At 41.1% G+C, this 14603-nt stretch overlaps 1 protein-coding gene across 1 annotated transcript in view; it reads right to left on the minus strand.

Annotated features, from left to right (window-relative positions):
- The window catches only part of BTAF1 (B-TFIID TATA-box binding protein associated factor 1), a 44723-nt gene extending 37913 nt beyond the window's left edge, over positions 1 to 6810 (minus strand). Inside the window, exon 1 of the mRNA XM_062000814.1 lies at positions 6385 to 6810. Coding sequence (XP_061856798.1) covers positions 6385 to 6398 — 14 coding nt within the window. The 5' untranslated portion in view covers positions 6399 to 6810. The remainder of the gene's footprint in view (positions 1 to 6384) is intronic.
- Between the last annotated feature and the right edge of the window lie 7793 nt (positions 6811 to 14603).

The following is a 14603-nucleotide window of genomic DNA, read 5'->3' on the forward strand; positions in this document are numbered from 1 at the left end:
CAGAAATCTGAATCAGTGTGGTACAGTGAAATGCTCTACAACGCAGATAATTTTAAAAATTATTTTATGAAAGACTTCAGCATAAGCTGTCAGTGAAACTGCATAGAGAAGACACATGCAAATGAGAAATACAGGCAGTACTCAGCGGAAGAAAAAAATTGTAAAAGAAAAATCACAGTTATGGATTGTTATGAAAAATCAAAATACCAACAAATGCTAAAAGTGAAATATCTCCCTTAAGCTACTTGCATCTCCTGCATGTTAACTGCTGTAATCACAGCTTCAAAACACAAAGTTCTTCCCTTCAAACTCATAAAGCAATGGTTTAAATAACCCTTCTGACTCATCTTTCAATTGTCATCAACAGCAACAGCAACCATACACCATCTCTACATGAACTCACGCCGTGTGAGCTCATTAAAGCTCTGACTTGTTCAGAGGCAGATACCTTTTTCCTCTCACTTCAGAAATTTGAGATTTTCTAATGATCGCTTGAAGTGTATCAGTGAGACAGAACTTGGAGCAGCAATACAAAGTTCTTAGGAACAGCATTACATTGAAATGAAGTATTTTTCCTTCTACAAAATATCACAGGAGCTTTTAAACCGACACAGAGTTCACTAGAAATGCTTCTGACAAAGCCATCAATATAGGTGCTTAAGAACAGGCATCTAGTAGCATTTGAGACATTTCAGAATGAGTCATTTCACACAGGGTCAGCAGACATGACAGGATGCAGGAGATCCTTTTAATTTTGAAGTGGTAAAGGCACATTATACCATCTAAACTGGCACCAGAGACCTAGACTAGTTAGGCAAGTGAATCTTCCTCACATAAACATTCCAAGTCAAGTTCAGAGCACTTCATTAAAGCACACTAGTTTTGAAGAGACTAAAGCTTGAATTCCTACTTTCAGAACAGAAACACCTGGGATATACTCAATCTTGAGTAGGTCTCTGATCAGGATACCAACTAGAACAGCCATTACAAATTGGATCAAAATTTGCCACCACTAGACTACCACCACTCAAACAATTTTATCTAACAATTTGAAAAAAACAAAAAAGTATTCTCAGAGAAGGACTGCAGTAACAGTAAACCATTTCATTTGCATTGTTATTAATCAGAACAGTACTGGTGGCTATCATAAGGCAGAACATCATGTCTCTAATAAACACAGATGCAGAATGATTATGCATATAGGCTTAGTTCAGTGAACTAAAGGTGGTATTGCAAATAAAAGTACATAGGAACAATTACTGATCCCCAGTCACTAAATGTAACAAGTCTTTTGCTCTTGCAGAACACTATTGCAGCAAATAATAAAAAAGACAAATGTAAAAGCAAGTACTTTCAAAAAGACCACTCCAACTAACTCAGTGGCAGTCTCCAGGTATCATGGTAATTCCACATTCTGGTCATTGCTTTCAATCAGTTTCACATACTCAGTGTTAAGCCAAGTTAGACATGACTGTACCCAAGCACAGCAGACAAATGTTGCAACAAATGGTCTCTTCTGTTCTTCACGTTACTTTTCAGTTCTTAGCTGCCTAAAGGTTTGTGTCCATATGGCACGCTGATCTCCACTGGATGGGACAGTTATATTATTTGAAGTGATCCTTATGGCACTCCTGTGGACACTGGATGGTGTCAATTTGAAAGCCCTGCAAGCTATCAAGGCATTAAAAAGAGAGCAGCAGGACAGTTAATGACCAGGTCAAGATACAAAGGTTATCAACAGTATCTCCAAAACATTTCCAAAGCACGACATATTGCAGTTGAGTTGCACAAAGATCCTCATCATCCCAGAGTAATCATTCTGACTGCACTGGGTCCCCACAGATGGGGAAACTTCCCCTTTGATTATTTCAATTGAGTTGAGACTTGAAAGGGACACTGAACTGACCACCACCGTCATTGAAGGTATCTGTTTGGACCTTACATCTGTGTACGCCACTATGTTTAACTGGCCAGAGGGCAGTCCCTAACAGTCAAGGCCAACTGGTACAGAAACAGTTCATAACTATCCTAGTATTTCCTCTATTAAAATGTGTGACCACACAAAAAAAGTCCTTAGCAGTGTAGTCCTTGGAAAGCTCTAGTGTCAAGCTATGCCCAGAGCTCTTTGGAAAAAGGCTAGCTAGCACTCATCAGAAGGCATGGGAATAGTCTAAGGAGTTTACAGTATAAATCACATTTCAACACGCAGGGGTTGAACATAGGCACTATTTCTTAGTACATAAATAACCCAAAAACCTAGAAACCATCACTAAATTAAAATTTAGACTTGACAAGGGTTGATGCTCACTGTGAAATTTAACTTAAGTTCTAGTGGACATGACTTAGTTTTCTTGTTGACTTGATAATCCTTCGGTGTTTCATCATTTGGTCAAAATCAAGCTTGGTCAACTTTGCAGCTCAAAAAATCCAAGCTCCTACCAAAGCACTCAAACTGTTAAATAATCCAGAAAAAAAAAAAGCGCTCAGCTTTTTGATATACAATCACCAACCAAAAAAAAAACATCCCACTAAAATGAAATGTGTTATGACAGATACAAATAACAGATTTTACTTCTCATAGGTGGGAGACTGTGGAATACATAGTTATGAAGTTAAGGCTGTGGACAGCCTGTTTCATACAGAGCAGTGGAAGGGTCACCTGAAACAAAGCAAGAGCTCCATGATCACATCAGTCACAGTACTATATACTGCATACAGAAGCCAAACGAATGCTAAAATTAGTATAATTCTCTATGTAATGTACATTTCATGTAATATATGATCCATTGCACTAGATTGTACAAGTTGTATTTGTAAACTACTACCCATGTTTCTACATTCAGCAGTGCAGCCCAAAAACATATGGTCAATTACATTAAAAAAATGGAGGAAATAGGAAATTAAACCAGCTGCAAAGACAAATTAATACCAGCAGTGTATCAACAAGTTATATGGGGAATGCCTTGGTGAGAATTCAAGTTCTAGCGGCTAGAGTAAGACAGAATTCTTATCAGAGTGCTATCCTGGCTTTCAGCTTTCGTTTTGGTCTCTGAGAAATTGTTAGGTATCTGAGAAATTTTACAGCTCTATCTCATCTGGGCCACAGTGCCCATGCTACTTTTGCTTCCCCCTCCTCATGACTATGTTGGCACCCCATCCTATAAAGAGTAATAGGGAAGGCAGTCCACTGGTCTGATCTTCAAGTTAGTCTCCATCAATGAGAAGAGAGTTACACTATTTTTCCTCCCTTTTCAGTAGGAATTCCTGTAATCTCATTTGTTGTAGAGCATCTACTTATTCTGATCGTACAGGCACATGTCTTTGAGTAGTAGTGAAAATATACTACTTGTTCAGTTGAACTCTTGCCTTTCATGCAAGAGCAGTGAAGAAGTAATAGCTTCCAAACAAAAAAGATGAATTCTTTCAATAAAAAGTTTGTGATAACCCTCAAAAGAACATTTCTAACAGGTGCACAGGGTCTATCAAAGAGATTTTGAGGCTAATTTGGATATCTTATAAGAACTTCAACCTTACGTAAGTAATGACACCAGCCAGTGCAGGTGGTGTTTTTGTGATATCACAGATCTAAAACCAAGAGCAACATGAGGCCCACCTATTTTCCAGAAGCTTTATTATCATAGTCTTCTATTTTTTAAAATTAAAACTAGGTTCCTAATCTACATTTCAACAGTTACACACAACTCCAAGTAAATTAAAACACTGAAAACTCTATAAATCAGTATTAAACTTTAAATATATCCAGAATGGCTTTCAACAGCAGCAAGTTAAGGAAGTGACTTGAACAAACCCTGAAGAGGTCGTCTTCAAAGTACTTCAGGGTGAAATTAAAGATATACCTATTAGAATCAAATTGCTTATTCTTAATGCATCCTAACAGCTTCAGGCATTTCATCACAATTTAAAAGCATATTTGTTCTAATCTGTACCATGAAGGCCCTCAATAATGAGAGACGTTAACAGCCTTCATGTTGGGATAATCATACACAAGATGCCTTTGAACACATTAAAGACATCAGAAAAAAGTTCTATTAGATATCAAAAGAAACTATCAACACTCAATTATCTACAGAAACTCAGTCACTCCAAGCAATCTATGAGTGGTCACTTTTCATAAACTTGCAATATTACTTTTTCCATCTAAAGTATCTCAAAATATCACTACTTCACCATTCTGTCTATTCACTTGGATCACTTATTGTAGGAACGAAGTTGAAGCAAAACTTTTCACTTCCCTTTTTCCATCTCAGTTCCACTACCAGTAATTCTTCTTATTTTTTTATTTGCTACACAAACGTTATACAGCCTAATATATACTGTGAAGACTGGAGACAGGAGATAAAGCCTACCTGGTTAGCTTATGCATTCACAGAAAACACATCAGCCTTCACAACCACCTGTCTAGAGGATTGTGTTCATTAGTTAGTCTTTTCAGCATGAAACTACCAAAGAGATGAGCACACAAGCAGTAACTGTTCTGCAACACATTTTGGTATGATATATCTTTTGTTCTGCTTTTAGGTCTGCTTTCTAGTGTCATCACAGTAGCTTTATATAGAAGGAGGTTTTCAGTCTGTGCAATGGCACGATCTGGTAAAAAAAGCATGTATACCTGAAGTGCAGAATAAAATAACATCATCTGTTTTGTCAGTAGATTACAAGGGAATTGTTTTTAAGATTACCTTATTAATAGAAAAGCTGCAAATTCTTGATCTGATTGAGGTGTTTCAAAGCATTCCCTGTATTTGTTTAGATATTCCTTAACAGACTAGGGTCTCCAATTGGCCAAACAGCAAAAACAAAATTGAAAATAAACACTTGATGATTTACTGTTTTGAGACTATAGAAATAACCCTCCTCCCCCCCCCCCCCCCCATAGGCTTGTGCCTTTTTTTTAAATAATGTTTCAGTACAGAACTAACTCTTCTTTTGTTAATATCAGTGCTTGGTACACACTCAGCAACCACACTAGGATCTTTGAAGAAAGGTTAATTTAAATCAACTTCTCCCTCACTCCCTACATTTGTATAGGTAGAATTGTTTAACAATTCAATATTATGTTGGTCCTTCAAAAGAATATTAAATGCAACTTTAACTACCTAGAATAAAAAGGCAGATTTCTACAATTAATCGGAACTGGTACAGAAGTTAGACCTACACCTTTAAAGAAACATAGTTATGTGGTACATGTGTACAAAACAATAATTGCTAATCTGTCTGAAAGAAAAGGACCTAAAAATCCAATGTTTTAAACAGTCAAACAGTCAAAAGGTTCATTAGTCAAGAGTTGCCATGTAACTTCAAATGGATGTAGATAAGTTTTGCTGTATCTATTAAAAAGCATGTGTGAGAACAAATTTATACAGTTGCTAAAAAAATAAGAGTAAGACAAAGCAATAAGGTAATTAAGCTAGAAGACTCAACTAAACCACCTGCTACTAGAAGCCTTAAACAGTGCATTGCTGCTACAAATTTTTATTAAGAACAGTTTTCCATTATAAATGTGCATACCCTTACTTTGCTACACAGAGTTCTAAACTTATTCATACGCAGCTTCAGAAGCAAAATTTATTTTTGTTATAGCACTCCAGAAGCACAGAGATACTATCAACATGTGACTTGAAGCTAATCTATCACAAGGTTAATTTGGATTTATGGTTCCCTTTCAACTACCGTGTTAGGAAGCTTAACATGTCCATTACACACACACACACACTCAAAAGATGGCAGAAACTTGTACTCAGCATTTTTTATAAAACAACTCTATTAAGACATGCCTCTGTATCTGCGAGCACTTTAAACGCTGGCACACTCCGGTGCACATGTGTGTAAGCAGATACTACTCAACACCTTGAGGCAAAGCCAGGACACGCTAATCACTTTTCTCCATGAAAGCTTGTCTTATTTCGACTACTTCATAACTAAGGTCCCTGAAAAGCAAAAGGTTTCTTGCCAGTTTTTGAGAGTCGATATCATTACCCCCTGTTCCCTAGGTGTTTAACCCGAATAAGGACTGTACAACAAAACGAAGGTGTCGAATTCCCGAGGACGCCCCAGTCACAGCCCCTGCGGCCTGAGGAAGGGAGGGGACTCCCCTGTGCGCCAGGCACGTAACTACCCCTGGCCGAGAAGCAAGCCCAGGAGCAGGCGAACGTTGCCACCCCTGAACCCCACCTAGGCGGCCCGTATCGCCGAGGAGCATGGAAGTCCCGGCAAGGCCTCCGCAGGCTCCCGAACGAGAAAGGGTGGAAACCGGGCCATAATCCTCACCCTCGCACCCCCCGAAACCAGACCACACGAAAGACCGGGGGCTGCGGGCCGCCGCTGTCAGTCCTTCTTCCCCCACAGTTACCGGCTTCTACCGACCTGGAAACGGCCATAGCCGCACGAAGCAGAGCCTCGCTGGATGCGAGCGGCGGGGCAGCAGGCGGTGGGGCCGGCGCCGCTCTGCCGGAAAGGAGGGCACAGGGCCTAGCTCAGGCCTCTAGGGCGCCGCACCCGGCCTCGGCCCCGCTGACGATCCGCAGGCGGTGGCTGAGAGCAGCTGTGGCCGGCAAAAGTCAGAGACTCGCTCCCCTCCGGGGGACAGCGGCAGCGCAAGTAGAACCAGCGCAGAACTCTCGCAGCACAAGTTAAAACGTCTATTCCCCCATCGCCGGGACGAAGCCTAATGCCTGGTTTTATATGAGCAGCCATCTTGTATTTATTCCCTTCCTCCATGATAGCCGCTTCCTGATTGGCAAGGGCGCCAGGCCGCAACCAATGGAAAGAGCGCTTCTAAGAGCAAGGAGGGCGGGCACATGCAGCGACCGGACTGAGCAGGACCGGCCATGGAGCCTGCCGAGCCGGCTGGGGGAGGGTGCTGGACTCCACCGGCACGTACCATCGGCATAGACGAGAGGGGAACGCTCGAAGAGAAGCGCCTCGGTCGCTAACCCCGGGAGGAGAGCAGAGGCAACAGAACGCGAAGTACACGCGTTTGTTTGCTAGCTAGCTGGATTCCAGGCGCTTCTCCGCCGCACTCTGGCGGGAAAGGGCGGCCAGGAACCCGGCGAGCTCACGCCGCGCTCCCCAGTCTCCGAGGTGCGCCGCCTCTCTACTTGCGCCTGGTGCTGCGGCGAGGACGCTGGGCCTGTGGAGACTACGAGTCCCGGCATGCAGCGCGCTGAGCGCCTCGGCGCTGCTCAGCCGCCTGTTCGGTCTCTCTCCCTCACTCCCTCGGCCCGCCCTGCCCTACCTTGCCCGCGGGGGATAGGGACGCGAGGCGCCACCGCGTTCGCTTCGGTCGATCACTCACGAGAGTTTTTTAACAGGCATCACCCGCCACATACCCCCTCCTCGCAGACAGCAAGGGGCCACCTGAGCCCAGCTCAGTCACGGGGGTCCCATAACCGACCGTGTTTCCTTCCCCTGCAGCCGTCTCCTCGCCGAAGGCAGACTGCCCGTCGTCCGGCTCAGCTGGCCTCCGGGCGGCCTGAGGAGCAGAACGGGACTTTAAAGACCCCTTGGGTCCCACCTGGCCGCCCGCCTGCCAGGCCGTAACCTGGGCCGCTGCCGCAGCTTCAGTTCGAGGAAACAAGACCAGGCTCCCCAGGCGCGTCGTACCGGCTTCCATCAGAGCCGGGGAAATACAAATTAAGGAATTAGCCTCCGATTAATCATTCAAATTAACGATCCCGAATAGAGATGCAAATTTAGTCGGTGTATGTAACTTTTCATGTGATAAGTTGAGAACACAATAATAGATTTTTCTTTGTAAGTCATGCATAAATGCATTAATTTACATAATACTGTATGATAAAAAGGTTTTCTCCAAAGCCTATAGGGGTGTGTATTTCATACCAAACCTTTCCATACGGATTAATGCTTGCCTCAGCCTTTCTACTGGATGGTTTCTCCTTCCTTGTCATAGTTAACTCTTCATGTCTCAGTTTGCTCATTCACTCCCCACTAATGTGTGCATATTTCAAATAGACTTACTAATGCTGTCTGCATGTTCACTCTCTTTTTATACATCTATAAACAAGATATACAATACACAATATATACAATACCCTAATCTATTCTTATCCATGTGGGTCCAGTCTATGCTTGAGTCCTCTAGAAAGGTTTGCCCCAAGTGACTCCTGTCCTTTGGTGGGAGCTCTGTGGTAACTAAGGAGCTGGCATCAAAACCGCAAGCAAACACCAGCAACATGAGTCAGCCTGAGGCCTCTGAATCACAGAATGTGACCAAAGCAAACCACAGACTTCATTTGCAGTGACAGTGATGGGTTTTGTCACTGCTACACTCAATGACCCAGATAATGCTGTTTCCCTATCATGGCTCCAATGTAGTAACTGTCTTTAGTTAGCTCTGTGTTCCTCCTGTAGCAGAATACACAAAAAGTTTATCAGTCGGTTTAGTGACAGGCCAACAGCCTCTTACTGAAGTACTCTAAAACTATGTATACGTTCCTTTCTGCCATGGTATGGCATCAAGTGTTACAGATGCACCTTCCTGAGTCCCTGACTTGTGATCCAAGGCACATGTCTACTTCTGTCCCATGTGTGTATATGTTTTCACATGATGGGGTGCCTGCTATTTAGCCACATGGTGTGGAGGAACAGCAGGCAGTTGAGTTAGGGAGCAGAAAGGCACAGGTTGATGGTGGATAATTTTTTCTTGTGGGTTCAATACCGTTGACATGGATGTATAGCAAACATCCTTGATAATATTTCCACATTTGTTTAGCCAGGAATCAGCAGCCGTCATGTTCTGTGGGCATTATTGAAATGCTCCATAGGTGCTGTTTCCAGTTCTAACACCATGTTTCCTTTTAGATTCCTTGAAAACATTTTGTGCATTGTTTTAATAGCAGTCAAGGCAAAAGGCATAACAAACGTGCAAGAAAATTTGTTTTGAACAGCTCCACAGGGGTTATCTCACCTGATAAAAATAAGTATAGGCAAAATACTGGCAGGGGGTATTCACTGAATACTTGCTGAAGTGATGATACACTACAGTTCAGGCAAAACAATATGCAAAAGAAAGAATGATCCATTATTTACCGAACAGTAAACACTCTGGACTGAAATACATTTAATTTAAGTTTTGCAGCATATATTTTTGTATTTTGATGTGAAGTTTTTGTAAAGCACATTGTCACTTAACTATTGCCTGTCTTTGGCTCAATCTTTTTTCAGACACTGTATAAAAAACAATTCTTTGTTCATGCATCTGTTCACCTGCTCTATAAGGCATACCAATTCTTTTTGCACGTTCATTTTCTTTTGACCCATTTTTCAAGGAGTAGCCATACATTTTCTCTAGTTTCCTTTTGCATATGTTAAAAGAATCCCCCTCTTGAAAACCTGCTGTGTGCAATATACACTCTCAAACCTGTTCCTAAATTAGATAAAAGTAATTTCCAGTCAGTTGGTATGTTATGATCATTACTTCCTGTATTGATCTCTATTTGTTTTCCTCCTCCTGCCAACTCTGCCCACCTGTGAACTCTTATTGCTTAGTCTGCAGATTCATAACGACTGCAGCTTTCTTATTTGCTACATACGCCTACAGACCCTAGGGAAAAAAATTGTGCAGTCTCTGAGTGCTACAGCTCTGCAAATAATAAATGACATAGGCAAAGTTTTCCTGGTGGAATCTGTCATTATTAGACGTGACAAACCATAATCTTCTCCACGTTCTAGTCTTCTAGTTTTATTTTTCCAGATATTTTTTAATGTCCTGAAGGTTTGTAGATTACTATTGCTTAGGATCACACCAGCCTCTCTGTAACTGTAGGTATAATATTTGATACTCCGGTAAAAAAAAGATAATTTTCATAGTAGTTTGCATTTTAGTGGCTGTCTTATTTGGTTTCCGAATTCCCTTTGAAGTCTTGTCTAAAGAGAAGCTGGTCTTAGAAGCTTGTCCCCTGCTTAGCAGTTTGTTCTCTGCTGCTGTCTTAATCACTATCATTTTGATTATCTGAGGAAAAAATTGCTCTGAGATAAATTTATGTATTATGGTCCTTTGCAGGTAAATTGTGCAGGTTCTTTACAACATGTATTTCTTAATTATGCTTTCTGTTCTGAGGTCTGTGAACTAGTTACCTTTTAGGATATTTCTAACACTTAAAAATTCTCATTTATTTTATGTAACTATTTCCTCTTCAAGTATAATTTAATCTTCCTAGTTTTTATTTTACATTTTATCTCTGTAGGTTAGGCCTCTTTTTACTGATGATAATAAAATCAGGTTTCTGATTGCTGAGGGATTTTTTTTCTTAAATAATCTCTTGTTTCTTGCTAATTAGTATTTTTCATTGCTATTCTGATCATTTTTTATTTAAAGGTGTATTTATTTTTATCTAAACTTCACAAGTTTCCATGACAACTCTCATGATTTTGTCTCGTTTTTACTCCAAGGAAATTTTAGACTAGATGCATAACCTTCTTAGCCTCAGATCCCACAGCCTTTCCTCATAAGATTCTCCAGTCCCCTCATCATCTTGGTAGCTCTGTGCTGGACTCTCTCCAGAAGTTCTCTGTCCCTCTTGAGGTGGGGAGCCCAGAACTGGACACAGTACTGTAGATGAGGCCTCACCAGGGCAGAGTAGAGGGGGAGCAGAAACTCCCTCGACCTGCTGGTCACACTCTTCTTGATGCATCCCAGGATGCCGTTGGCCTTCTTGGCCACGAGGGCACATTGCTGGCTCATGGTTATATTATTATATTATATAATTATTATATTATTATAATATTATTATATTGTTAACCAGGACTCCCAGGTCTCTCTCTGCAGAGCTGCTCTCCAGTAGGTCAATCCCCAGCCTGTACTGGTGCATGGGTTGTTCCTTCCCAGATGCAGGACTCTGCACTTGTCCTTGTTGAACCTCATGAGGTTCCCCTCTGATCATGTTTTAACATAGCACATTCAGGACAGTTTTCCTGAATGAGAGGCTCCTGATATGACAAATAGAAAATTTGTGATTCTCTTTTGTGACCTTCTGTTCCCAGGGATTTTCTCTTGTGAGGTTGCATGGACTTATTCAGAAATGATACTCCTTGCCCTTCTCCAATATAAACAGAAATTTTGTACAAGGTTGTACAACCACCTCATTTCTGTTAGCCATGGTCTGTAATTTCTTCAGCGTTCACTTCCATGATTTCTAACTTCTCCTCTTCCAACTCATCTCTATTTTCCACCTGATTTCATAACAGATGAAAACTTAAATTACTGTATTCTTTGAATGTGTTTTATGTATAAAAATAGAAGTTTCTTAGTTTTGTCTAGCTGTTATCCATGCTTGTAATTTCAATAAATAGTTATAGTTTGGGTAGTTTATTGTTCCTATGGCATGTTTTTTAGGAAATGATATAATCTATCAATTTCTTACAATTGTTCTTTTATTCTAAACACACTTTTTGTTTACACTTAAATCCACTCTCTTTTCACCTGTCTGTGCAGGGTGTTGCTAGTAATTCCACCACTTCCTATGTTGAGATAAAGATGCATTCACTAAATCTAGCTTATGAACTCAGAGTATTAGGAGAGTAACAATATTAACTCACAGGGACAATTGCATCATTTTACTTGATCTCTCACTGACATTTGGAGATAATTTGCTTAGTGGATGAAGGAAAAGCTGTGGATGTGGTTTACCTGGATGTTAGTAAAGCCTTAGACACTTTCCCACAGCATCCTCCTGGAGAATCTCTCTGTCCATGACTTGGACAAACATACTCTTCATTGGAACGGCCAGGCCCAGAGAATATTGGTGAATGGATTTAGATCCAGTTTCTGGATGGTGTTCCACAGTGGTGTTCACCAGGGCTCAGTATTGGGACCGGTTTTGTTTAATATCTTTTGTTTATGTTTTGTTTCAGTTATCTGGATGAGGGCATCAAGTGCACCCTCGGTAAGTTTGCAGATGACACTAAGCTGGGTGTCAGGACCTTGCAGTGAGGTGGGAGTGGGCCTCTTCTCCCCAGTAATGAATGATAAGACAAGAGGAAACAGGCTCAAGTTGTGCTAGGGGAGGTTTAGATTGGAGATGAGGAAGAACTTCTGAGATAGTTGCTAAGCATTGGAACAGGTTGCCCAGGGAAGTGGTGGAGTCGCCATCCCTGGAGATATTTAAAAGATATTTAAAGTGTAGACAAAGTGTTGAGGGATATGGTTTAGTGGTGGGCTTGGCAGTGTGAGGTTAGTGGTTGGACTTGATGATTTTAAAGATCTTTTCCAACAAAAATGATTCTAGAGTTCTATGTTCTCCATTTATAGACAGAAATGGTTATAAATATGTTTATAATGCACATTATACATACATTTATACATAGGTATGCATACATAAATAAAAATGAATTGCATATTTCATATTCACAAAGGTGATTAAGGGGAGAAAAGCTCCTGTCGGGCACCTAACTGGTCTTTTTAGGATCAAGGTAACAGGTTGAAATGAGCCACAGCTAGAGTCAAAGAGAAATTGAAATAATGAGGTAAAACTCTTTCTGTAAGTCCACAGGTTTTTCTACATAGGCCTGTGGAAAAATAGAACATGAAAATAACATGATAGAAACAAGTAGAGACTTTTAATGTTCTTCTATTATGTAAGCTTCAACATCTTTGTCAACAACCTGGATGAGGGGACAGAGTGTACCCTCAACAAGTTCGCTGATGACACCAAACTGGGAGCACTGGCTGATTCCCCAGAAGGCTGTGCTGCCATTCAGCGGGATCTCAACCGGCTTGAGAGTTGGGCAGAGAGGAACCTGATGAGGTTCAACAAGGACAAGTGCAGAGTCTCCCACCTGGGGAGGAAAAACCCCATGCACCAGTACAGAGAGAGACCTGGGAGTCCTGATTGATAATAAACTAACCATGAGCCAGCGATGTGCCCTCCTGGCCAAGAAGGCCAATGGCATCCTGGGATGCATCAAGAAGAGTGTGGCCAGCAGGTCGAGGGAGTTTCTTCTCCCCCTCTACTCTGCCCTGGTGAGGCCTCATCTGGAGTCTTGTGTCCAGGTCTGCGCTCCTCAGCTCAAGAGGGACAGAGAACTGGAGAGAGTCCAGCACAGGGCCACCAAGATGATGAGGGGACTGGAACATCTTTCTTATGAGGAAAGGCTGCAGGAACTGGGGCTGTTTAGTCTGGAGGAGACTGAGGGGAGATCTTATTAATATTTATAAATATCTGAAGGGTGGGTGTCAGGAGGTTGGGACATCCCTTTTTTCTATAGTAGCTAGCAACAAGACAAGGGGTAATGGGATGAAGCTGGAACACAAAAAGTTCAATTTAAACAGAAGAAAAAACAATTGCACTGTAAGGGTGAGGGAGCCCTGGCACAGGCTGCCCAGGGATAGTGTGGAGGCTCCTTCCTTGGAGGTCTTTAAGACCCACCTGGACATGTTCCTATGCGACCTGGTCTAGGTGAACCTGCTTCTGTAGGGGGGTTGGACTAGATGATCTCTAGAGGTCCCTTCCAACCCTACCATTCTATGATTCTATGATTCTATGGTTCTAAGCCTGTGTGGCTGTAAGTTTGGGTTTTTTTTTTTCTTTACTTAATTTTAGTAGTCAGACTGTTCTTTTTTCATGAGCTAAGGCAAGAGGGACATTTTCCTGTGCTGTAAAAAAAAAAAAGTGCATATAATTCCAGTGTGCACAAACTGAATACAAAGAGCATAAATAGAAAAGCACCCTTGTCATCAGGGATGTAAGGATTCAGAAACACACTATAATGCTGAATAAACAGGGCCAGAGGTTTCACATCTAGTCCAGCTCTTTCCAAAAGCTGTTGCTTTTCAAATATAGAAAAGAAAACTAATCTGTGGCCATCAGCACGAGTTCTGCTACAGTTAAAAACAAATCTGGTGAACATATACTTTGCTGTCTAATATAACTAATATATTAAATGATAGAAAACAATGTCCTTTTAATTAGTAAACACTGTTTCTCAGGAAATATTTTAGGCATATTAAAGATTTCTGGAGTGCAACCTTTTAAAATTAGGATTTACTATTCACCATATAACAGAATTGCTATTAAATAGCTCTGTGTGATATAGATATCAGGATGTGATGGTCCTGTTTTCCACTGAGGTGTGTAGACAAAGATGAATCAGCTGTAGCATTCATTTGCAATATTAGTTTATACTTTCTTTTATTTACTATATGCCTTCCAAATCTGTATTTAAAAGTGATTAACAAATATTGACAATAGCTTGTAGTCTATCTTCTCCTTAAAGGGTTAATTTTACTGTATTTTTCTTTGGTAGTATAACTTGCAGAGTAAAATCTTCTGTCTGTTTATGGTAGGAAGGGTCCTTTGAAGATCTGCATGAGGATCATCCTCGTCTGTGTCAACTTTCACCTGTCTTGGAGGCTCCTTCATCTTCCTTTGTGAAACATTCAGTCTTGAACGTTTCTCATAAAGGAAGAAAATGGCTCCTCTTTTCAGTATGACTCCACATTAACTTCCTTGCACAGATGGTTACTTCAGATTTGTTTGTTTCATTGTAACTAATTTATAACTACCTTTTGTGTGATCAGTACAGTAACAACAACATTATAGTGTGTTTTGATACTGTCCTGAAAG

The sequence above is a fragment of the Colius striatus genome, chromosome 8 (genome assembly GCF_028858725.1).
Source record: "Colius striatus isolate bColStr4 chromosome 8, bColStr4.1.hap1, whole genome shotgun sequence".
In the NCBI taxonomy this organism is placed as follows: domain Eukaryota; kingdom Metazoa; phylum Chordata; class Aves; order Coliiformes; family Coliidae; genus Colius; species Colius striatus.